Source organism: Telmatherina bonti (genome assembly GCF_933228915.1).
Source record: "Telmatherina bonti genome assembly, chromosome: 16".
In the NCBI taxonomy this organism is placed as follows: domain Eukaryota; kingdom Metazoa; phylum Chordata; class Actinopteri; order Atheriniformes; family Telmatherinidae; genus Telmatherina; species Telmatherina bonti.
The window spans coordinates 23331743-23358444 of NC_136614.1; the positions used below are offsets into that span (position 1 = coordinate 23331743).

The window sequence follows — 26702 nt, forward strand, 5'->3', positions numbered from 1 at the left end:
AAAAGATCCAGAATCATTAACTAGCGACAAAGCCTTTACTTGCCTGGAAAGTAATTTAATGCTTGTTATGATCGCTAACAGGTGCATGTCTGCACTTGTTCTTGTTTAGACCGTCCCTTGCTGCCATATTGTTTTTTTTAAGTGCCTCCACACATTTTTTTTATGGAACTGAACTGCACAGTAGATGTCTTTCCAAATTAAGCTTTATTATCAGTTTCACTGTTTTAGCTTTTTGTCTCATTTTTAAGAGCGAGTTGTTCCACTTGTTAAGGGTTTCCTCCAGAATTTTGAGTATTTTTAGGAAAGACATGCTCTCTTAGTCTGCCAAGAGATATTGGTACAAACTTCTCTTAATGACAAGACCATTAAAATTTGAGCAACCTCAAAAAATAAGAGAGCTTTTGTGTTTTTTAGTATTTCATTTTTTTTTCTGAAGGATACAAATGACTGGACAGAGGAATAGTACAGCTTTCATTTTATGATAGAAAAAAAATGCTTAATATGAAAACCCCCATCCTCACTGTCGCTGGGTCAGACAGCTACGTAAACGACATAAAAACAGAGGACTACTTTGTTGTTTTCACTCTGCATTCCTTCTGAAAAATGTGAGGTGGAAAGGAAATCTTTGTACAACAGCATTAAATGCACAAAAGTAATTCCAGTTACAGACTTTAACAGCAACTGTAGTAGTAATAGTACTCAAAGTTGTCTGTAAAGTCAGTGCAATCTTGTAGATGCCTACGTCTCTTCGTGCCCAAAGAGCAAGAGTTGTAACATTTATGTGTAGAGTAAAAAGAATTAGGGGGGGGGACTCAGTGTAGTGAAATAAAAAGATTTCCCAGGAGAAGCACTGCATGTTTACATGCACACAAGAAGCCATGTAAATGGAACACTTGCAGTATTTATAAAGTGCAGTAAAAACAGGTTGTTTGCAGAGGTTTGACAGTACTTAATAACATGGAAGAAGAATATGTCAAGCAAGTATCCGAGACCTCCGATTCTAATAAAAATGTATTTCTTATCTTCTTATTTGACTTTTTCTAAAGGTATACTGTAATGATATTAGTTTGGTGATGATATTGACTGGGACGAGAAGATCCTTCATGCGCTGTTTATGACACGTGTGCCAGATTTCATGTGCAGAATGAAGACATGCAGTCTCATGAAAGCTAACAGAAAAGCATCAAACCACCATCTCTTGCTCTCTGTCTAATAAGTGATGCTGTATGGTTGAATTGCCTGTCATGTGAACGAATGAGCAGGCTGCTTCAGTGTGACATGTCGCCCTATTTGTCTGATGTTGCTGTTAAGTTTCACAGCAGTGGAGACGGGATGTATTTTCCAGCTGTAGAGAATGGTGTGGAGATGCTGCTGGTGTCACCTTGTCTTTCATCTCTCTGTACTGTCCTATTCACATATCCATCTTCCTTTATTCACAACCTGCCCTTCCACTGCTTCCTTCTCAGGGAGATATTTGCATGATGGATCACTCTATCCACAAGGGGGAAGGGGAAAGACATTGAAATAGTACAAGAGAGGAAATGGCAGGATCAAGGGAGAGAATGGCAAAATGAGGAGGGGGATGGAAAGATATAAAATTTACAGCTGGTTCCTTTGGGCATTTCCATATGGAAGGTATTAGGTGTTATATTTCTGCTTGCTATTGTGCTGTGATCTTGGACAGCTTTGAGAATAGAAACTGCCACTTTCTAAGTCTTGCTATTTCCTTTTAATTCATCCCTATTATTTCCTGTGTTTCATCACACAGCTGCCTTCCTTTTCACATCAGCTTTTACACAAACACCATGACTACCAACAACTTGTGGTGTGAGACTAGCTGGTGTGCAGCCAGCTAACTGAAGCAAGCTAGCTTGCTGGCGGGGGGATGCTCCCGTCTTTAGCTATTCTCCTCACATTCACCTTGCAGTCCCAATTATTCATGGCAGCGTGCACGAGCACTCCCTGCCAGCCAGCCCCAGCTGTGAAAAGTGGGTCATGGAATTTAAAGGCACACACAGCCTGGTTCAATGCAAGCTCATACTGGCGCCACCTTGGCTTACGTTCCTCCCAGCATGCAGCAGCTTGTGTATGCAGTTCTGTTTCCAGCAGTGAAATCCACTATGACTATTTTGAAATGTGTTCTCAGGGAAGCAGGAGTATGTTGTTGTTGAATTTTCTGCTGAAATAAAATCTATCACACCTAAAGAAATATGTCTCTGTCTGACTCCTCTGGAAAAATGACCTATATTCTTCCACATGACTTCCCATTATGTCAGTGTATAAATCTGTAAGTACTTGTACTAAGTTGGTTCCAACACATACCCTGTATAATATCAAATTAAGTTTCACTCTGATTATTCTTTTAGTCTATAGTGGTAGCTTTTTAAACAATTTGATCTCTGAGACAAATGAGCATGTTTCTACCTAGCAACAGGGTACATTAGACCAGTGGGCTAGTGCATATGGGGCTAGACATGCTTCAGAGGAAGACTACTCATGCGCACACTGAGCAATAATATCTACTCTGATGGGCTCTTTACAGAATCAGACAGCATACAAGAATGTCCTACTAAACTTCTGCCACACTATTCTACTCTGTGAAGGGACATGCTGCCAACCATGAGGTGCTTATATGCTCCCTGTCCTCAGTAATGCGAAAACACCAAATCCCAGCAGTACTCACTCCGTCTGAATAATGACATATATTCAGCTGCTGAAATGCATAAATATGTAGAGTCCCTGTTTGCCTTGTGTAGTAGAAGAGTTTGACATTTACACCATTTGGCTTTCTTCCGGAGAATATCATTTAATTATGTATCTGTGGAGAAGAAAGGCTATAGGTTTCATGCTAGCATAGCTTAGCATAAAGATTTGGAAAAGGGAAAAGATAAACTTAGGACTTGTGTACCAATTTAAAAAGATTAAATATCTAAGTAATTGAGGAGCTTTATCAATCCAGTCTCATATTAAGTCCAAAGACTTAATATGTTCTGTTTTTGTGCTAATTAACATTTTAAAAAAATTGTCTCAGCAATGGGACATAGCATCACAGCATTTCCTGAAATAGTCAAAGGGACTGCTGCTAAAAGTTGCAGGATAGTAGATCTTGACGACCAGACCTGGGCATGGGGACCGTAGTCTATACGCTAGGCTAAACTGACCACCTAATGGTAGAAAATTAGCATAATTTTGAATCTACCACACAAAACAGGAGATCTAGCTCTTCCTGTGATGGTATATTGAAAGTGTGAACCATTTTTAAATATTTATCTGTTTCCTAAAGAAGATTAAAAAAAACAAAAAGCAAATCACACCATAATTATTAAATAATAGACAGAACCCAAGGAAACAAATATTTAAGTAGTCAGTTATTAATATTCACTCTCTGTGTTACAAAAGGTTAGTGTGTGAACATTTGTTGTCGACTATGTGGTGAAATTGCCTTATGCAAAACATTTCTGGAAATTTTTCTTAGCTGTCAAAAAGCATCAGCCGAGAAGAGTTTAAGCCCATCCATCTGCATAAGCAGACTTCAACTGAAGAATGATGGTGGATTTTCCTCACTCGAACAACTCGCTCCAGGTCCTCCTGACATCTTTCCTGTTAAATAAAGATCAAAGTTTGACTGCATCACTCTCATACATTAACTAATCACTTTCTCTTGAAATTTAATCTGCATTTCCATGCCCTTAAATTTTCTTTTTTGTATTCGGCCAAAATATTATAATACAAGCTGAAAACCATGAGGCTTCCACCACCATGCTCCACAGATGGAAGCAAACTGAACATTTTCCAAGCTTTATTTGGGCTTCATTTAATATATATAAACTTTAAAATAAGAAAAAGGAAAAAAGATTTTAAAAAAAAAAAAAAAAGAAGAAGAAGCATAAAATATATGATAAATGAGTCATACAGAAATAATTCGTCCATGACAAATGACTCAGGTAGGGACATCTCTTTGAACAGTACAGAGTCATTCTGCATTTTTATTATCAGCAAAAACAAACCACACACCACATTACATTTCAGAAACTAGAATGTTCATTGTGGATGTACAGAAACAATAATTCAGCTGAAAAATTGAATAGTTCAGTCCTAATAATAATGATAATAGTAATAATAACAACAATACTAAATGTATAAAAAAGGAAAAGGTTTTAGTTTGTGAAATAAAAACTTGTAGGCCAAGAAAGTGTTCCCCTCAACATGCTACTTTATAAATTCATGCAAACTAAAGCTTTCTTGAATGGTCACTTTCAAAAGACTCGTCACATGAAATTCCATAAATTATAAAATATCTGCCTCTTGCCCCTGAATAGGAAATCCCATGTACCTTACATGAATCCTGGGTGCATGTCATTTTCCAGTAATGTCCTCCTCGTTGACATTCCCTTCCAGTTCAGAGCAGAACGGCATAAGATCTTTTGATCTTTTGAACAAATGAACCATTACTTGTGGATTGAGATGAACCCCTTGATCAGATTAATTAAAAATAAAAAAAATAAAAACATACAAGGAGGATGCCATTTTAGACCAACACATTTCTTACAGACACATTTCTTTATCATCAGCAAACAGTGAAAATGCCTTTTACACAACCAAGACTCTGGGAAGAACATCAAAAACAGCACCATTTAAAAATTTCCTGGATTCTCTTCAACGTGAAACTCACGTTGTCTTAAAAGAAAAAGGTCTACAAAGTCGTACATCGTAGCCAAGTCAAAAAAGGAAAAAAAAACAACAACTCTTTTTCCTTTTTTTTTTTTTACTTGATTATAAGGTTATAATATATTCTGAATTATTAATATTATTATTTTCTTCTTCACTCTTGTTAACATACATGCAAGATGGGTGCTTAGCAAGTGTTTAAATCAAACATTGCCCTGCTTTTGTCTTTGGCAGCTCAGGGGATGTATCACACTACAGGTTTAAGTCTGTCCCATTGCGACTAGTTCACAAGAAACTGCTCAGAGATTAAACTGGGCCCAACCCCATGACAGAGGCATGATTGTACCAGAGCTACAGCTTCTTCAGTGTATTGGTGCAGAGAAGGTTAGTAACAACAATAAATAACTGAATCTGCCCTTTTAAACCAAGGATCATGCCGTTACAACATACTTTTCTGCAAACTGGTAAGGCTTCAGACATCTTCAAATTCTGCACCCACCCACAGACATTACACAAATTAAAACAATCTCTTTTGAAATGCTGTATCAGACTTATGCCTCATGATGTATGACATTTGGATTGTAATAATCCCAGGTTTGGCACACCTTCAGTCACAGGACTAGACAAGTTGTAGTCTATGTTTTATGTTGCCACCAGGTTGTGACTCAACCATAGTAGCTAAGGTTCTGTGCTGTGAAAGAGTGAATTTTTTCCTGAATGCCCTTAAAGGCAACATCAGCCACTACTTAGGGATCTGTTCACAAAGTTAAGCGAGGCTGAGAAACCACAATTTTGGAGCTTTGGGCTCAAACCTAAATGGCCAACTGATATGTCCTCAGTAGAGGTAGCATGAAGAACACCATAACATGTGGAGTGAAAGGCTGCTAATCATACAGGTTTTGTAGTCTCATTTAGAGAACTGCAACACCCATCATGCCTTGCTGCAGTGACAAATATACCAGAACAGTGGGTTGCAAGCAAAAATATTGACAGTATTTTAGACTGGCTTGCAAAATGTCCCCCCCACTTTTTTCTGGGTTTACACATCACAAAAGGACAGAACAGATGTAGTAATGCTCTATGCTGTTCAATGAACTCAAAACAAAACTGCAGAGCTCCCTTACAGGTGAAATCATTGGTTGGATAATAATAATGATGAGGTTGACGAAAGAAAAACAGTTTCAATACCACATTTGATTAACATGAACAATAAGTGGCAACATACAGTACATTTGTCTTCAAAATGACGTAACAGCAGTACACCTCAGTAAAAAAAAAAAAAAAAAAGAAGCACTGTGTTAACATAGCGCTACAGCTAATTTTACACCTATCCCAACTTTTTTTTTTTACCACCTCTTTTTATATCTGTCAGTGTTTTAGTCTGTATGGCTGTTTTTCTTGTTAAAAGTTTGAACATGACATGAATTAGGTGGGAATTTTCATGTTAAAGCGCAATTCCACTTCTGGCACATTCTCAGACTTTTCGTTTTCCTGTGGCTATGATAAATATATTAGCTCTTTTTAACTTACGTACCATTCAACAGTCAAATATTATGATACAGCTTGTTATTTTGTGTGATCGTGTGATGAATGACTAGTGCTAATTTATGGATTTATGATGCATATTTGCAGGTAGCAAGGTAGTTACTAACGTTTTGACAAATTATTCTGTGATGATGACAGTCCATGTTAAGTGAGGAAAGTAGGTGGAGCTGAGATGTTGTAGTTTATGGCTGATTGATGGTTGATATTAAAGCCATTATAGGCCCTTCTTGCTTGGAGCACTGAGCTTCCTCATTCCCCTTATTCTGACCAGCAACTCGCGGACAAAGTCCTGCAGGAAAAACAGAAAAAGGAGAAGTCACACAGTCAGTTTTATGTGCCTGTACCTTTAAACTAAACTACTGCTTCAAGATACTAATCTTAATTGCTTTGCCTAAACCTAAGTTTAACATAATTATATTCCCAATTCTGAAACTAAGACTTAACCCTCAAACGTCCCTGTTTTTTGCACCTTTAGGGACTGCAGTTTGGTCCTAGTGGTGAAGAGGAAGTCCTTATAAATATCTTCTCCCATTATAAAATTGAAAAACACGCACATGATAACACACAAACATCAAGATCCAGTTCAAGGAAGTTGTCATTGTTTTCTACATTTATCATTTGCTTCCAGTAAAGAGGATACAGTTCTTTCAATTGAAAACCTTTGTCCAGTCCAATAAAAGTTTGCATTCCAGACCAGGTATTTCTTTGTTTCAAAACTTGTTTAGTACATGACTTACATGGGACAAAAACATTTTACAATATGATAATTGAGACAAAGATCTTTCACCGAGCAGCTAACAAGTTTAGATTGGAAAATTTACTATTTGCAAACCTTAAAGAAAAACGTCCTGATTACATGAACCTAATATACCTTAACTTTGAAGCCAAAGTATATAGTAATTAGCTTGTTATGATGCAAAGGATGCAAAATTTGAATTGTAATTCCCAGTTTTCAGTTTTTATGCTATGCCAGAAAATAAGAGTTGCGTCTAAACTTTTAAAAACAAATAAAAAAGGTTGACAAAAACAAAGGAGATGTGCATTTTTATGTGGAAACAATAAATGAAAAAGCAAAAAACAAAAATAAATAGACAAAATAAAACTGGGGTAAAGCATTTCTATCTAATTTTTTTTGAGAGCTTCTGCTTACAGCAATCTTACTTCTTGGGGTTCTTAGTGAATACAGTTAAAGAATTTGTTTTTGGGGTCCTCATATCTGCTGCATGGAGTTAGAAAACATAGACTACCTAGAAATTACTTTCTATTGTAGTATTATCAATTGATATTCTTGATGCTTTGGTCATTTCACAAGTCTTACAAGGAAAAAAGAAAATCTGCGGCTGCTGAGTAAAGATTATACAAAATTATACTGAACGAAGAAAAACATCTCAAAGAAGTAGTGCAAAGGCATAGAAAATGAACACTGGTCCACAAGCTACATTAATGGGAGTATTATCATTTTAATCATAAAGGGGAATATTTTTGGATCAGCAGGCAAATTAAGTCAACAAGGGAGGAGGACAAAAAGTTTCCTCATCTCAGGAGGTGATGATGCAAAGGTCTGTGATAGTGTAGGCAAGGGGGGGGAGGAATGTGCACAACTGTCTTATTATTTCAGGCAAAGCACTGCTAATGACAAAATTAGATACTTTTACCTCCATTACCTTTCTTCTCCTTGCTCCCGCAGCTATATCTATCTCTTACCTTGCAGGTTTATTTTCAATTTACCCAACATCTCTTTTTTTTTTATTTTTTATAGCTTCTCCCTTTTACATTATTCCTTTCATCTCCTGCCACTTAGCATCTCTATCCTTTCCTTTAATCATTTCATTTCCTTTATATTCATCTCCTCTGCCTTTTATAGTCTGGTATTTAACCCCAGAAGATGTCTATAGGATGACGTTCAAAATGGCATCTGAGGAGTTCCATAGACAGGGAATCACAATGTGTGTTTGTGTGTGTGTGTGTGTGTGTGTGAGTCTGTAGGTGTGATGGAGTAACACGGAAGAGCAGCTGCCAACCTGCCTGGGCACTGCTGTAACTCTGGATTTCAATGACCTTGTTGTGATTGTCATTGGTCACACACATTCACAGATGACAGATGGGCAGCTGAGACAGGACAAGACGGCCATGTGTAGATGTAATGTGACTGGATGGTAATACATTTAATCTCCAAAATAGCTTAACCCCACCTCATTCACATCCAGAAACTTAACACCTGCATGCACACACACACACACACAACATTCATACTGTACATACTAAATATAAGGTGACGTGACAAGTAAATTGTGTATGTGTGCATATTATCTTTGTGCCTAACAGCATGTGTGTGTATTGTGAGCTCTTTTTTTTATGGTATTTTCTATTAATACCTACTAATAAGCTTGCCGAGCATAGACATTTAACATTTTATTGTAACTGTAAATAATAGCCACCATAAATAAACTCACCTCTGTCGGTTTGTAGCAGTCTATTAATGACTCCTAAAGAGAGGAAACAAAGAGAAAGTTGAGAGTTGAAATGTAGCTCCTGGATACGTAACTTTTTACTGATCATGTAACATAAAAACTACATTTTCTGGTTAGTTTTGTAGATGGCTATAAAATATCCCGCTGTAAAGCTGCTGTAGGAAACATGTATCAAACTAGGTGAAAGAAAATGCTAAAACTGTTGAAGCATTGATAGTTTAATACCAGGCATTGGTATCTTTCTACATAAATGCCTTTGAACATATTTACAATGTGTAACCACAAGGTGAAATTTTTTGCTGTGTCTCATTTACAAACCATGCTGTACAGCTCTTTAACCCTTTAGAGCCCAGTTAAAGAAAAACTAGAATAGAAAAGTCCATTTTGAAAAAAAAAAAAAATCAAATCTTAATTTAGTGCTTCAACAAAACTAATGAAAAAAAAGTTTTTTGAGTGTATTTTTAGCATTTATCACCATGTAAAATATCTTCTGCCCCCTTGCAAGCATTGGATACTGTTGAACAGGGTTTTGAGCAACTTATCTGCTATAAAGTGATATCTCTGAAGCTGTATGTATTTGATATTATACAGTTGTCTTGACAGACTTAAGTATAATCAAACCAGAAAAAAGTAACTTGTAACCCAACATATACCATCCATCCATTTTCCAAACCGCATGTACCAGTTAAGGGTCGCAGGGAAGCTGGAGTCCATTCAGCATAATTGTAAACAAAATCAACTGAAAAATAATATGCGAGCACATAAAAAATGCTTATTTGCTCTTGATGGTGCAAAGTAATGCTTTGTAAATCTACTGAATTCTAGAAAGGATGTAAAAAATGTGAGTTTTTCTGTCAGAACAGTCTCATAAAAGTGTGCAAGGACCAACATCTAGTGTACCTTTTTCTGGCTCGAGTAACTACATCATCACATACACTCAGAAATCGGTAAAGGTAAAGCTGCTTGACTGCTGTTTGGTAGCAAGTTAGTGTTGAACTGGTTCCTGTACAGAGTGTTTTATCTCCACAACCTGAACCAGAATGCCAGCATTAAACATAAATGGAGGATTTTGATTTGCCCATCTCAAAGCTATTTTAATTGTTTCACACGTTGCTTCAAATAACTATCTTCTGTGGAAAGCAGTAACCTTAAGTTGCCAACACAATTCACATCTTGATTACAATAATTCAGGTTGTAATGCACCTACCTCCAAGCAAATGGTGGTGCAGTCTAGCATGCAGCCACCATAATACAATATCAATGTTTTCAATAGAAAGTCAGAATTGTTTCATAAGTTTAATTTTAGTTGCTCTAACAGGAACCAAACATATCATTCATACCTGGATGCAGTATAAACTAGTAATACAATTTCAGATTTTGATACGTTGTTATGTTTGCATCAACACAAATAATAAATTTAACCGGAACAGTAGTAAATGTTTATCGATTTCCCAACCTCCACCAATGTGCCGCACAGAAAATAATGAGTTTGGTTAGTGATGGACTAAATCACTCAGCGTATTGTAGTTGGTTGTGTTAGTTAAGAGCTTCATCAAGATTGTTGCTACTCACATATTTCCAGTTTGAATTGAAGTAATTGAATATTTTTCTATTCATTCTTATGATAATATGTTAGAAGGAAAGTCTTTTTCTGTTGACTCCATCATATTTTTAATTGCAGCAGAGTTGCTGCTTTTGTTTTCAGTCATTTTAATCAAGTTTGGCTTGTTGTTTAGATAATGAGAGCATAGTGATGGTCTTGCTCTGAGTTTGAGGACAATATAATGAATCTTTTTATTAGAAGAGGCTTAAACAATTTATGTTCTTGAATTGGCTGAGAAATTTCAATTTGAAGTGCTGTTTATTTAAAAATGTGCAAATAAATAAATAAAAAATCAACTTAGTCCAGTTGGCAGCTGGCCCACTTTGCTGTTGCATGACATTGTTGACAGCAAAGAGAGCCTGAAAGCAAATCAACCAATCACAGCAGAGACAAGCAGTCTTAGTTCACTATACCACCAAGTTTGCTGAATACTTGTACACACACAGGCTATAAACACACACCTGCAGTTTGCTGGCTCTCTCATCGTCACTGGTGACCTCCAACAAGTCATCGATGTCTATCTCTACCTCCGGCATCTCCTCCTCCTGGAACACAAAGAAGCTTTTTGTTAGACAAGAGCTGCAAATGAGGGCAAATATGATAGAAAAAACCTGAAATGTAAAACTGAACAAGGATATTTGTGTTGGAAACGGGCTGTCGCCATGTTTTCTGTGCCTCTGAACTCAAAACAGTCTGATAATACAGTGGTTTATCTGCCTCCTAGGAACAGACTTCACATGGAAATGTCATTGAGCCGGGGTTGGGCCATTTAAGGCTCGGTGGCTTGAGACTGCGTTCAGCTCAACACCACTTCTAAGGTCCTGTGTTTTAAAGCTGCATTTTATTTCACCACATGGCTTGTTCAGAGGAAATGTGCAGGGAGGATCAATCCTCTCATCTCCCAGCCGCCACATGACGTGTCTTCCAGATTTTCCTCTCTGGGAAGCAAGTAGCAAGCAGCCTTTCTCATTAAACGGACTCTGCATCAGAGACTTGTAATTAATGTTTCCATCTGACTTTCCCAACATTAACCTACAACATTAACACTCTGGATATAATACAACTCCAGAAAAATCCTCTCTAACCCACCTTCTGTCATGTTTTATGAGTGCTGTCAGACTCCAACAGAGAACATGTCAAGGCTCCATAAAGTTATGACATTTTGACAATTCCACAAACATCTAACGCTACTTTGCCAGATTTTAAGCTGTCAGTAGTGTTTTTGCTGATTGATCTTATCGTTCATTTTAAACCACAGTGGGTTTTCCAACCATACCCAAGTTTGTTGTGTTTTTGGCAAAGCCACTGATGTTCACAGCAATAAGCTCACACAACAATAAGGCTTTTGTTTAGTTTTTTTGTGTAGTTCTCCTGAAGGTTAACGGGACCATTTTGAAGGGAAAGGACAGAAGCAAGTAGACCTTCTTCATCTGTCAACTCCATTTTGTTTTGTGGAACATGTGGAAGATTGTGCCGAGCTCGGTGTAAACATGTCATGGTCTGTGGGTTTGGTTATGTTTTGGTTTGGAGTTAGTTTTTTTTTTCTTGGTTTCTGGGGTTGATGTCTTGATTTGCTTTCATCTCCCAGTTTTTTCTTTAGGTTAGGCTTGCTCTAGTTTACTTCCTGCCCTCATACAAACTTGACCTCATCCTCCAATCATCATACTTATCACTCAGAAGGTCCCTTAGTTTATCTTCTTTCTTTGGTTATTAGATATCACACTGTGTGTACTTCTTCCTTTAAACTGGTCCCAGCTTTTTATTCAACTTCTGCACATTTTGAACAATTGTTTGGCTTTTCTTAATATCCTGCTTGTAGCACCATTGGTTTAGTGGTCAGAAAGTTGATCAAAGTTTATTTTTCTACTTTTTTATATTTCTTCTGATTGTAGTGGGTCCTCCAACTATATCCATGTACCTTAATGGAATATCGGTGTTGCATTAAATCTGCAGATGTTTGTATAATTTATGTATAAATCCCTCTAACTACTTTAGCATTGTATTTTATCACACTTAAAGATTGTAGTTTTATCCACACTGTCTATAACACACGTACAAAAATAGGTTCTAAGCAGGTTCTTATCAGAGAAGCCCACTCAGGTCACAGGTCTAGACTGTGGAATCTGGCTCACAGCCACACGGTGCATGCCAACAATCACTCACTAACAATAGCCATAACATTTTAGGATAGCCCCTGGTTCTTGTTGCTAAAATAACAGAAAATGTTGTTCTTGAATATGTGTGTTTGTCAGATTGTTGAAGCATCTCAGAGGACTTGTGTATGATTTAGCCAGGAGCACACAGTGGTATTCAGACACAGAAAAAAGGAGAGTTTTAGCTCACAGCATTAAAGCTCAGTCACTGTGATCACTTTTGTGTGGGTGGGTTGATGTGCACGGAATGGAGCTGGTGTACAATTACACCATTTAAACAAAAATACCTAATGTACTTTGGAAAATACTAATGTTGCACATTATGTGCAATGCTTGACAGAACTATATTTGTCTGTATGGATGACTTGATGTTTCTCAAAATTAAACATAAAGATGAAAGTGATTAGTTTTACATGGAAAAAAATATGCAGAAATCTGCTTTGTGTTTTATGATCGCATCTCATGCACTCCCCTATGCACAAAGCCAGTCTAACGTCATCTTTATTCCTGAGCCGTTAAGAGGTGTTTACACAACCTGCATTTCAAGTATCTTTGTCTTTCTACAAACAAGCGCCCCCCCTCGACCTCCTCCTGAAATCTCTCTCTGTCTTTGTGCATTGATCTGAGTTTCAGAGGGGAAGTTTGCTATATTAAACTGAGGAGAGGAAAGATAAAGGAATCAAAAGGAAACTATGACAAAAAAGAGAGGTGCCAGATGTGAAAAAGTCAAGCAGTTTACATGTATTACGCACTTTTGTCTGTTGTGTGTATAAACTGTAATGACACCCTGTACCCATGCCTTGGTTGCCTGTCATTTTTATTATACATGATTTTTGGAAAATTTACCTGAAAAAGTGCTTTTCATGCTTGTAATGCTTGTATGCAGGGGATTATGTTTTTGCAGTTCCTATATTCAGCTTTGGGAATTAAAACCAAACCTGAGTGACTGGCATATCCCATCCATCTATCCATTTTCTTAACCACTTAGTCCAATTAAGTATCACAGGAATCCAAGCAATTATTGGCCAAAAGGTAGGGTACACCCTGGATAGGTTGCCGGTCCATCACAGGGCCAACACAGAGAGACAAACAACCATTCACATTCACTCGTAGGGACAATTTAGAGTAACCAGTTAATCTAACATGTATGTATATTGATGCTGGAAAGAAGCTGGAGTGCCAAGAGAGAACCCACGCATACACAGGGAGAACATGCAACTGGCATATCCCATTGCATGTATTTTAAAAGCCAGAAAAGAGAGCCTCCCCACAGACAAAACAATAAAAATTAAGCCTCTACGCAGTCCTTTAGTTCACATGGTTGTGCTGAATTGCTGGATGACTCAGAGGTCATGATATTTGATGGACACCCATTAGCCAAGATGCCTTAGCTTAGTTGCCTGACAACATCTGACTACATTAAAAGAATATCCTATAAAAAGGGTAAAAAATGTCAAGCGCATGATTCATGAGGATTTGTTGTAGTTTGAGGCAGAACAGAAATAATTGTGCAAGAATTCTCAATTTCAAGAAATGATAATGGAATTCTAGTTACATTTTAAAAAATATCCTAAGGCTTTGATTAATAATTAATTAATAATTATCAATAATATGTGACAATATTATGTGAAAGACCTTAAACCTGGTTTTCAATGTCACAGTTTTTATAGTTGCATAACATTCTCAACTTAGCTTCTTAGGTGAGTTTCATGCCCTCAGGTCTGATGAAACCCATTAAAAATCCAAACAAGAATGTCAAGAACATTGTCAGTCATGGCTGCTCCTTCCTAAAAGGTCATATTTTTTTAACACGTGACAGCAGCTACATGCAAACTCTGACATGTGAGCAGAGTACTGAGATCATGGCCTCAGTCAGGAATGTCAAAAACAGCGGATGTGATGTTTAAACAGAACCGGTCTGCAGGTTTAACCTAATAATAGAGATGAATAAGTGAATTAGAATGAGTAGCGGAGGGAAGGTGGAGGCCTGACAGGCGTGGAACTTACTGAGCTACTTGGGATTTGAGGGTAAAGGACAAATCTGTCTGTCTCTTTTTCTATCTGTCTTTCTCTCTGTCAGGGCTATCACTCACTTTGACTACAATGTGTGTGTGTGTGTGTGTGTGTATGTGTCCCTGACCCTTGCACTTGTCAGCAGGCAGTCCATCACCCTCCATCACTGTGATTGGCTATGACTACAAACATGGCCTGTGTGTGAAGCATGACTTCAGGCAATCACCAGCTATGCTGACACACACACACACGTTTTTGTTACCATCAGTCTGCATGCATAAACACAACACACTGCGTGCAACACCAACCAGTTCAGAGACATAATACACTCACATGCAACACATTAATACAACACTGAAAATGTTATTTTCCTGTCAGAGAAGGAGAGCAGAAAATAGTGAATATCACATTTACTACTCCAAGGAAAATAATTTTCATAATGTTACCAAAAAAAAAAAAAAGGATTATAAATAAGAATAATGTCCTCTTTAGGGATGGTTGATGCAGATGTTAGCTAATTTTGTTGCAGAAGGGAGATATAGTGAAAGAGTTAGTGTACACCTTATGTTAGGGGGACATTGTGAGCAGGAGAGATAAAAAGAAGCACTGTTTGTAAAGAAGGCAACTTTGTGGTGATTGTGTGTAAAAGCCAGCGAGCAAACAAGAGGCTGAGAGGGAAAAACACAGGGCTGGACTGCCAGGCTGTGTGTTCGCTGTGCGTGGAGACAGGCGGCATCGAGTGCATGCGTGTCAGACTTGTTTTCATCGACAGCTCAGCAGCCAGAAGCATTTTCAGTCTGGGTCATCTGTGATGAGGTGAATCAGAGCTAATGTAAGCAGCCCGACCCTGTGACTCAACGCAAACTCCGTTGCGATATCCCAATCCTATTTAAATCCTCTCCATGAACAAAGACTTGGGGAATCACTTCACTTGACTGAATGGTTCATGAGTATTCCTATTTACAGCTCTCTTATAAGAACCAGAACTACCTGCTTTACATGATCACAGATGAAGCCTTCAAGCAAAAACTGAGGTGGATTTAATTTTGTGCAATTCTTAATTATTTCCCCTCATGTTTGTCAGGACAGAGCATGTGATTTTTTTTAAAAAATTTAATCAAAGCAACAATATGCAAAAAAGAGAGAATGCATTATGTAACTGTAATGAATATTCATGTGAGCATATTTCCCAGTTAACCTCATTTTTGAACATTTTCTTCATTAAAAACCCATTGCTGTTGAATCTTAAAAATTATTAAGGTCTTCTAAAATTCTAAGTAACAGAACATAATCAAGAAATTACTGCCTGTGTGGCAGCTCAATATGGCCACCCTTTAATGTTAAGCTAGTTCAGCTGTCTTACAACTTCAAAGAAGAGTTTATATGGATGCCTGTACATGAAGCTATACGGAAAAAACATACATAAGATTAAAAAGCATTCCATCTGTTTAATCTGCCTTGCTACAACTAAATCAAAACCTATACAAAGAACAGTGTTAGCTGTTTTCATCCTGATCTAAACTCTGGACTCTCAAATAACACATACAGCTCAATTAACCTGCCAAGACGTATTAACAGTCTGTCAACTTTGCCCTCCAATGCAGAGAGAGGAAGGAGAACTACTAAACCTGGGGCAATTTTCATAGTGAAAGATCTATGATCTTATGCAGTTGGGCTTCAGCAGTTAAAGATCCTGGAACTGTGACAAACATTCGCATCACGTAATAAATAAAAAACTATAGATATGTAGTTGTATACAATTGTGGATAAAAAAGGCATTCAGGTTCCTTAGCAGGTTAGTTGTAATCAAAAACGCTCTCACAGATGTGGTGTGTTACATTAGAAAGCATCCTGTGATGAAACACAGGAAGTTAGATGCGAAAGATGAGTTAAAAAATTAAGAAAACAACATCTAGTATACATTCAAGGGAAAGGTAAGCTGTAGAGAGAAAGGCGGAGCACAGATAAGTGGGTCATTGTGCGGAAGATGCAGAAGCAAAAAAGGAGGAGGATTGTGCAACACTGTAAAAACCTCACAGCTCAGCTTTCACCCTCTCTCTATGCTGCCACTCTGTGTCACATCAAAGTGATGGGAAGCTGAAGGTGGGATGAATTCATCCTGTGAGAGCAAGTTAATGGAAGGTAGGGGATGTGAAACTACAGCATGGCAAAGAATACACAGCAGTGTGAGGATGGGACTCTGAAATCATCCTGAAGGATCAAGGGAGCGTGATGATATGTTTTTTGTTTTTCTTTTTTTAAGTCTTAGCATGAGAAAAGCAAGAAATACTTGATATTACAGCAAGCTATATGACTGTTTCTCCTCTCTCCCCCGCCTTCCAACACCTCTCTCATACCCTCCAGCAGTGCAATTTGCTGAAACTATACAGCATGGATGATGTGACTTTACTGGGTAAAGTTAGCTGCTGCTGCAAAAGCTCTTTCCCACGCTGATTCAGCTGTACTCCAGAGGACACTGTATCAAAGAGGAGAGCTGGTAGATAAAGAGAGTTGGGGGGGTGAAATTAATCCTCAAAGGGAAGTTTTGGTTAAAAATAACAATGATTAGCATCACAATAAGCCTCCAAATTTCAGCATGCATGACATCTTTGTTATTCGGCGCTCCTTCAGTGATAGTTACTTTGTCACAACAGTGTTGTGGAGATCTTGATGTCATAACCTTCAACCATTTCCTTGTCTTTCAATCAGCTTCTTTGAGTCTAAGGAAGACTGCCATTATTGTCTGTCTGCAGGTACATCAAAGGTGTTCCAGTTTAGCTAATGATTGTCAAAGCACTGAGATGACACTTTCAAAGCTTTTGCAAAACCGACTTGAGGATAACAATCATGGAACGATCTACACTGGCAGGGTTCAGGCATGATCTTTTAGTGTCAAGCCAATAGATGTTTGAACCTGTTTTTCTGCAGACATTTCCAAGATTAAAAAAAACACAGTCACAAAAATTAAAAATTAGGTGTAATAAACAAGCTTTCTCAAACAGCTCTAAAGGATGAACTTGTTTTGGTGTATTAGAGTTGTAGTGTGACTAGTCATTCTTTACATTTAATGTTTTTCCATTATGTGAATAGTTAATGCCAAAAAACCAGTTGTTTTTGTTTTTTTCTTCTTTTTTTTTTTTATACTGCCTCAGTCTACAGTCCAGTTGAGCCGAACCAGTCCTAAATGGTGATGTAAGGGCACTTCCAATCTCTGATGGGATAGATTATCATCATAGGAGCAGATCTGGAAACACTTTGCTTCATGTTTAGTTAGTACAGTGACATATTAGCTTCCACATTAGCTTAGCCTACTCTTTTGTGTTGTCTTGGGGCAAATTTAACTGTAATTTAGAGGAGGAATGTCTAAATCTCATTGGTCAATCAGTAATGGCTACAAACACCACAGCGCTTTCTTTCTTAAACTCAGCATTTTACGTGTCCTTAGACGAAGTTCGGGCAGCATTTCAACAGTCAGTTAATGAGAAAGCCTTTATGTTTTAGCTAGTCCATCTTGGAGCGCTGCTTGAACAGCTGGCATCAGCAGCCTCAACAGTTCAAACTACAGCAGCTGCTGCCAACACATTAATAGTTATACTGCTGTTATGCTAAATTAGAATACCTCAAATCACTTCAACCCCCGTGCTCGAAATCTTGATTTAAAGCCATTATCGCGGATTGTCAACCATGAAAATGCCAGCATCTGTTTTCTGTTTTAGTTCACAGTTCTGTGATTCAGGAGTGCAGGGTTTATTTACTGTATTTACCAGCCAGACAGTTCCTCCCTGAGGCTAATTTATCGACAGCTGGGACCCATTCGGACCTTTAACCTCAGAGTAAAGCAAAGGCTTCCAGGGAAACTGCTTAAAAACATCAATACGACGAGGTCAGGAGAAGCCAGACAATCAGCGAACATGATATCTGGCTAGTCAGGTTGTTAATGGATTTATGGAAATGAAAAGGCAATCAGAAATGTGTTTCCTCTTTGAAATAAGTGACTTGCAGTAGGAGAGACAGAAAAGCTGACCAAAAATTTCTTCATCCATTTAATGAATAAAGAGCTTCTTTACTTCATTACATCAAATGTGACATTTTACAGATATGAAGACTGAAAACGCAGCCATCTGTTAAGACAACCCTCTGACTTTGAGAGTCAAAACAACCTCCTCGTCACTCCACCATCTCCTCTCTTGGTCTTCCTCTCTGTGAATGATGACAGTGTTTTGCATCTCGGTGTCGCTCCAACCAGAGAGAGTGAGTCAGTGTTTGTGTGCGGCCAGTTTATAAACTGTTTCAGACTGCTGACAATGAAAGCAGTGATTAACTGGATCTCCTTGGGATGGGAGGAGATGTCATGGGAAGACAAGAAAGTCAGTGTGTGAGCGTGAAAAGTCAGCATCTCTTCCATTCATGCTCTGATTGTATTTTGTTTTGATGAATGCTGCTTGCACACTTTGCAGTTGGTTCAGCTTTGAAATGTTTCCAGCTTTCATACAAAGAAAATCCCACCATTACTGGAAAATCAAAATAATAAGTCAGCAGCATGTTCTTGCCAATATTTCATTTTTCATTTTCCGAACATTAATATTCCTTTTGAGATAACGTTTCAGTCACATGTTGATTGAATTTTGATAAAATGTTCTACATTTTGCAATGGCATGTGTACCTCTAGGCAAGGCTGTAACTGAGCTCTTTTGTACACTTACAAAGCAAAGGTAATTTATCTAATATGGTTTATGTATTGTGAAAAAGCCATGAAGATCTGAGTATTATCAAAGATGAAGAAAGAATCAGAGAGGAGAGAGCAGATGAGGATTTAAAAAAAAACAAACAAACAAAAACAGAGAGGTGAGCATCCCAGTGAGTCAGACAAGAGAGCGGATGGAGATGATGAGTGCGGACAGTGAGAGCAGGATGGAAAATTCACCAAGAGCAAAGGTTCAATAATCACATCATAATCTCTGTCCTCGGTTTTGCTCTTGAAATGGACACTCTGTGCTGACACTATGCTTCTAACTGTCCAAGCAGCTGGTGGACATGTGCTAGCTGAGAAGTCTTCTTGTCAACACCTCTGATTTGTTTGGCAGCAGATGCACGTGTCTGCAGGTGCTATGTGAAATGCGTCTTCTCGTGCTCGGACACACACGGAAGGCGAGTATCTATTTTTGTCCGTGCAGTCTAAATGGCAGCTGAATAAATGTCTGCCTTTCTGAGCGCAGATAAACACAACAGTGACCTTCCTTCTTTGGATCCATAAACACATCTGGGTCAGTCGTTAAAACAGGATGACTGGCTTAACCTCCCAGTGGGGGGATGGGGGGGTCTGTCAGTCTGGCTGTAATAACTGATTTAATGACAGTCACTGTGAGAAAACAATAGATCTACTTTGCTCTTAACAGTGCTGACTTGCACTTGTTTGGCTCTGTATACATATACATGCAGTCCTGTATATCGGTAAAATAATACTCCAGTCTTTGGTTTTCGGTGTGTCTGTTTCCCCTGCATGCTATTGAACGTTCCCTAATGACTTGGCTTGAATTGCACTCTTCTGCTTGTATATGAGGCTCACTTGATACGCAGTTGTTCTTGTTTCCCAGCATGAAACACTTGGAAAGCAAGCAAGGGGTAAATGTTATCGACAATGTCACAGGAGAAGCAAAATAGGTGGGGGGGGGGGAGTTAATGATGAAGATGGAGAGAGATCAAGATGTTAGTTTTTTTTTTTCCACATTAAAGTCACTGTTGACACTTGGGGGGTTGATAAGGAAAAAAAAAAAAGAAAATTCAGCAACAAAACCCAAATTCCTTTGTGGGCTTCACAAACACTCATAAATTCTGCCTAGAGGCCCTCCTACACAACACAGTATGGAAATTAACCCACCAATCTTATTGTGATGATTATCCAGAGAGAAAGAGAGCAGCGGAAAGATGCATTTGTATCATCTGCAAGAAGATGCTTCATGTCCCTGTTCCCTTTGCTCCATTTGGCCTGAATATGTACACTGACCTGTAAGCGCGTTCTCATGCTCATCGGTTCATGAAAAGTAGCCCCCAGACCGCTCAATGCCCCACGTCTGCCGAAGAGCAGCGCTCTCATCATCAACCCAAAAAAAAGCTGTGTGGTCTCATACTAACTCAGACACCAAGTACCTGAGGGCAGAGTATACCGCCTGTGTATGTGAAAACAAACATGCATCATTAAGTGTGCCTTTACTAAAGCTGGATCACAATAAAAGTAGGGCATTATGGGAGTTTCCTCCCCTTTCTCTGTGTTGTGCAACCCCAACACCATAAACACGACAGTAGAGGATGTAAGTCCATAACAGATTTACCAAATGGACTTGAAATACTTCATTGATTTCTCTCAGACAGTGAGACTCGTCATCGTGCCGACACATTCTGCTTTTTAAACACTTTGACTTGACCTCTGCATTAATACGGTCTACCTTAGAATCTCAGCAGAGAGGGTGTGTATTAGTTGGTTTTCATTAACAACAAACTCCTAGACTGACTGATTTATGTCCATTTTTAATGCTGGAACAAACAGAGTCTGCAACATCTGAGTAACATAAGCAAAATACCCAGTTCTCAAAGTTTCCAGTTTATTTAAAGCTGAACTGCAAGCACTTAGGCCTGGACTTTTTCTTTCTCTTTTTCTCTGCTTGTACTTTATTCAGCTTCCTCTCCACACTTCAATTTGTCCTTTGAACAGAAAAATGAAGTCATCGTCACATAACAGAGGGGACTCCATCTCTGCCAGAGCTCACCTTCTGTTACATCGCCCAGAGAGGAAGAAAGACAGAAGCCTGAGGCAGATGTATCACAACAAAACTATTTTAATAAAAGAATGAAAAGCAGCAAAAAAAAATCATTTAAATGTTTAATATTTTTAGGTCATATGTAGGTCATCTAGGCTTCACTTTTGCTTTTGGGTGTGTTGAGTTTGGTCTGAGTTTCTGCTGCTCAAGCACGAGGCAAAGTAGTTTCCTAAGGACATCAGATCAGTCCCTTAAAGCCCAGAATGTTATGCGAGATTTTCAACAACTCCCCAGATTATTGGCTTCAGGATAAGCATCCAAATTTTTAACCTCTAAATAAAATATGTTTAATAATATCAGTGAGAATCTGCAGAGTTATAGCAGCACAAAGAACTTTAGTATGTAAACCTACAACCAGATTTCTACCCTGAACATTATTGCCAACAAAGTCTTCATACATATTTTTTTTCTGAATATTAGGAAGGGTGGGATTAAATCTTGCCGTCTGAGCTCCCTAGGTGTGATTCATGTGTAGATGCAACTGAATGCTTTCTGCATACATATTAGAAATTTCCTTCAAGTCAGATGTATGCAATGTGCTTCAACTCCATCTTGTCCTGATGCAGCCACTTCTAGCTCCAAAAAAGACTGGATGAATGGGATCAAATGCCACATGGGATTACTTCAGGACTAGACAGGACACACAAGTGGGTGATAGTCACATTCACTTCTTATTTATGGTCCTTTTGTCACAACGTAACACAATTTTCCTTCCAGTAGTCATAAAACTCATTAACATATTATAACTTTGTGAAAGTTTTTTTTTTTTTCAGGGATGACTTCTCATAAGCCTCCTTACTGTATTCTTATGGATTTAACGTAATACACATGAAATGTTTATTACTTGAGATATCAGTGGGTGGATTTTGTTATCTTTGGATATGACAAAACCAGCCCCCTCCTTCCATTGCAGGAAATAATTTGGACTCCATTAACTTCATCTCTTTGCTGTGCAAAAGCCTCAGTTGTAAACAAAATGTTTCACCAGCTTTTCATGAGGAATCAAAACCCATTTATGTCTAAGTGAATGCTCTCTACACTCCATCATTTATTTATTTATTTTATTTGCATCAACACAAAACCATCTATTTCACCAGCACTTGTACACAAGCCCCTGTGATGCTCTCCACTGTAGTATCAGGTTATCTGATGAAACAGATATAGAAGCTGACCTTTACGCCAGAGCAGCATGGTCAAATCACCCAACCTCTCCTTCTCCTTGACTCACATACACAAAAAGTACACCCATGTGTCCATCTTGAGTTTCAGCACGGAGGTATTTGCAGACATGGAGGGGGAGTGACTTCCTGCTTATTCATGTGATTAAACATCATCAGTTGAGCAATAAAGAACACCTGCTTACACACTGCCGTCCTCTAGCTGTTCGGTACACAGATCAGGAGTTGAAAGAAAGCCTCAACAACACACTGAAATGACAATGTGTCAAAATTATCTGTCTGCTAGACAGTAACACACTTCTTATTCCAGCATGTTATGAGACTGGCAAGAGAACCAGGGGATTATCATGGGATGTTATCCCATTTGTTGTGTGAAAAACATAATATGAGGCGGTATCATGCTGTGGAGGATATTTAGACTGAAATCTAGACAACAGGGACTTCCGCTGGTCTTGCAGTTGAACTGAAGTGTAGAAAAGGACTTCATGCAACAGCAGAAAAATAACTGTGCACCAGAAATCTTGCATCTTGTGGCCTTCTGTGGTTTTTTTTTTTTTTCTGTTTTTCATGTAAATAACAAATTTGCATAAAGCAAATCAAAGACCAAGTTACAAATCCTCACTACGCAACCTTGCTGAAAGAGCAAAAGGGAAATTTTGCATGGGCTGTCCTGAGAACAGCCGGTGCCCTCCAACCCTCATCACAACATCAAATAGTTCAGTCAGTCTGCGTGTGGAAGCATCAAATACACCTGCTGACGACAGACTGACATGTAGACAAGGGCTCGGCCAGCTTTGAAATGTTAAACCAGTCCATCCATCTGACAGGCTGCAGTTCTTCTCAGTTTGAGTGAGATTCCCAGCAGGACCATAAAGTGGGAACGAGGAAGCAATAATGCAAGATGACAGAGATGAAGAAGCATCAGCATGCGTTTTGATGGCTCGAAAAAAGTTTGGTGCATTTTTAGCAGAGGTAAGAGCGTCGTTTGGAGCTACAGGAAATCATAAAGACTTTGCACACTGATGCAGAGTCTGTTTGACTCCAGAGTGGAGAAGAAATATTTAAACTGCAATCCTCTGTCTGCAGAGGAACAAATAACTGAGACAAGCACTTTGATGTTAAAGTCCTGCTGTGATTTGTGCAGGAGTTTCCCTGCTCAACAAATACACACACTCCGTTCAGTCCAGCAGTCATGGTTGCATGAATAATTAACCCCATGCACACCAACAGCTGCAACTTCATACACACATTCATATTTATATAAAGCACATCTCCTTAAGGTGCTCTGACTGTATTAGTATAAATACACTTTCAGCTCACTGTCTGAGGTGACAGATATGCAATATAGCCATTGCGTATGTGCATACATGTGTTAGCGCAGACTCAGCTGCAAGGAGGGAGATCAGAGCGGGAGGAGGTGATTGGCTGGTGAGGAGAGTCACAGCATCAGCACATCCTTTAACCCACTGCCCTTCTTTCCTGTCTCCAGCCCCCTCCCCCTATTTGGCTCTGCATGGAAAGCATGGTGTATGTGGCAGTATAGCACACACACACACACACACACACACACACACACACACACACACACACACACACACACACACATAAACCACAGAATCGCTCTCTTTCTGGACCCCCATCTCTCGCTGCACCCCCCCCCCCCCCCCCCCCCCCTCTCCCCTTTTCAATCCATCCTCTTTAAATGTTAGAGAATGCGACGTGCGGACGTGAAAGCGCACAGCAATTGGGCTGCCAATAACGCATGGCGACAGATGCACCCCAGAAAAGTGGAGAGGTCAGATATTTAGCCACAGAAACGTCAGAAGAATTGATAGTCGCGCTCGCGGGGATTCTGCACACGTACAATAAAACAAGTTGGCTAATTAAATTAAAAAAAATTCACAGCAAAACAAAGTGTAGTTTTTAAATGTAAGTTATTGGAAATAACAAATGGTCATTTTAATGGCTGCAAGTCTGGGGAAAAAAAAGACCAAGGTGACTAGTGCGTAAAAAGAGCAACCGTGTGTTTTCTCTCGCATCTCCATCCTCCCCTCATGGTCTATAAAACCAGCATTCTATCAGTCACTAAAGCTACTAAAAACTAGAGCCTGACAGATAATACAGTATATCAGAGAAAAACTAGAAAAGAGAATCATTACACCTCATCTTGAAACTCAGAACCCCGATTAATGACATTGTGTTGCAGAGGACAAAGACAATCAAGGGTACATAGATGCAAGCGCTTCAGTGGATGATGTTAGAGTCCACTTGGATATTTAGCTGTTTTTTTTTTTATTGTTATTTTTATTTTATTTTTTTAATGATTTCGAACATCTGAAATAACAGATCAGCTAAGCTGCAGCACCGACTGACACAGACAGTGCACGTTGCGCCACACAGCAAACACAGTTTCTGTTAAACAGGGAAGGATTTAAGAGTAGATCTGGTTATATTTTAGTTTAAAAAAAAAAAAAAAAGGAAAACTGATTAAAGCCTGTATTCAAAGGCATTGTTTCCATTATTGTGGCTGATTCCCCGCGTGTTTCCATGTGCTTTTGAAGGTATGGGTGCCAAGGGCGCACCGCTGGCCACGGATGGGTGCCTTCTCCTTGACTCACCTCACAGTCATACAACTCGCTGAGCTGCTCAATGATCCACTCCTCCAGGACGAGTCTTTTCCGCAGCTCTTTCCTGTCGTACTTGACCGTCACTTTGCCCTGTTTCTTCTGGACTGGGTCGTCCCCAGTGATGGGACCGGACCCCACGCAGCCCACTCCGGGAGCAGCTTGGAAGAAGACGCGGCTGCCGGCGGGGGGCAGAGGGGCACTGGTCTCGGTGCTGGCGGCCGACATGGCAGGATGAGAAGGCTTGTTGTTAAATAAATGTGTGAATGAAGGGGGGGGAGCTGCGGTGCTGAGTGGGGCTGCGTTCTGCACGGCAGACAGGAGAATGTGAGGAGCTTTTAAACAGTTGCTATTTAAAGCGCAGCGCCGGAGACAGCCGAGAAGGCGGAGCGAGCGCTGCAAGAAATGAAGCGTTAATCCTGAGCTGGACTTAAAATCAAACCTCCCCTTCAGAAAATGAATTAGCTGTCAGATGATAAACACAATAGGTGAAGCGACTTTACTGATGGAAATGTGCGAAACCAGATTCTGAAGGTTATTTTGGATGACAAGGATATTAACTAGTGATGGATTAAAATAAATAAATAAAATATTTGAACATTCTTTGCAGCGTGTAGCCAAATTCCCTCACCAGTGGAGCACTGGAGACCAAGCTGGTATGTGAAAGCAGAGGTACTTTTCTCATTCAGATTGTGTTTTTAATGCTGTATTTTTAAGCAAATTAATTTGTGTTTTTTGTAGTATTACAATAACAACATTATTATTATTATTATTATTATTATTATTATTATTATTGATCATAATAATAATAATACATTTTACACACAAAGCTACTGGATGAGTACATACATCTTGAAAAATATCTTTTGCTCCACCTGCTGGTCAAACTATTACATGAAAACTGGTGTGTGTTTTTGTACAACACTCTGATAACCCTCCGTCTGATCCCCCTCAACAACTGATTTATAAGTGTGCTTTGAATCTCCAAACATCCTCTTTGTGCACATCGGTTCAAGGGTCAAATCGGTTCAGAGTTTTTACTTTTAAAGCAAAGTAGAGTTCAGTCAGTTATGATTTTTAAAAAAATAAAATAAAATATGGGCTTTGGAAGGATTATCTCATCTTTCTGTGCTGCCAGGGCTTCACTGCAATGAATGTTTGTTGGCTGTATTAAAGGCATTGCCTATAGTCTGAAATCCTACTTATGCAGACGGTCTCAGGCTAAATTAAAGTTCTGTATTGTTGTAACAGAGGCCTTGCACAACAGCAGCATTTGTGGTATGTCTAATAGCAGAGCAAGGCAGATTTTTTCAGAACAGAATAACTTTTTTTGTCTTTAGAAAGAATAGCTGATTTGTACGATGGCAACTAGATGAGCTACTCTATCATAACTGCATAGTTGTTCCTGCCATTTTCATATGCCTGAATGCAAACAGTTGGATGAAACTTATAGAAATATTACATTTAACCGTTCAGTAGAATTGCTTTTTGACCTGATGCTCTTCTGATGGCGTTCTCTGACATTTCATGCCATGTGCATCTTCTGTGTGGAAAGTCTAAAAGTTCATCAAATCAAATCAAACCAAATCAAACTTTATTTCTTGAGCGCTTTTCATGCCACGGGCAATACAA

The 26702-nt window shown here is 38.9% G+C and overlaps 1 protein-coding gene across 1 annotated transcript; it reads right to left on the minus strand.

Moving 5' to 3' along the window:
* Positions 1-3963: 3963 nt before the first annotated feature.
* ppp1r14c (protein phosphatase 1, regulatory (inhibitor) subunit 14C) lies at positions 3964-25373 on the minus strand. The gene is made up of 4 exons (XM_079255212.1): positions 25065-25373; positions 10749-10832; positions 8667-8699; positions 3964-6502 (listed from the first exon to the last, which is right to left on the minus strand). Exons 1-4 carry the CDS (start codon positions 25296-25298, stop codon positions 6428-6430), a joined length of 426 nt encoding a protein of 141 aa, XP_079111338.1. The 5' UTR covers positions 25299-25373; the 3' UTR covers positions 3964-6427.
* Positions 25374-26702: the final 1329 nt, after the last annotated feature.

Excerpts from the sequence above, each read along its gene's own strand:
- ppp1r14c (XM_079255212.1), bottom strand. The coding sequence starts at position 25,298 with ATGTCGGCCGCCAGCACCGAGACCAGTGCCCCTCTGCCCCCCGCCGGC. Across the intron at positions 8,700-10,748 it reads AGAGAGCCAGCAAACTGCAG|GAGTCATTAATAGACTGCTA; the intron begins GTGTGTGTTTAT and ends TCCTCTCTTTAG. Across the intron at positions 6,503-8,666 it reads ACTGCTACAAACCGACAGAG|GACTTTGTCCGCGAGTTGCT; the intron begins GTGAGTTTATTT and ends TTTTTCCTGCAG.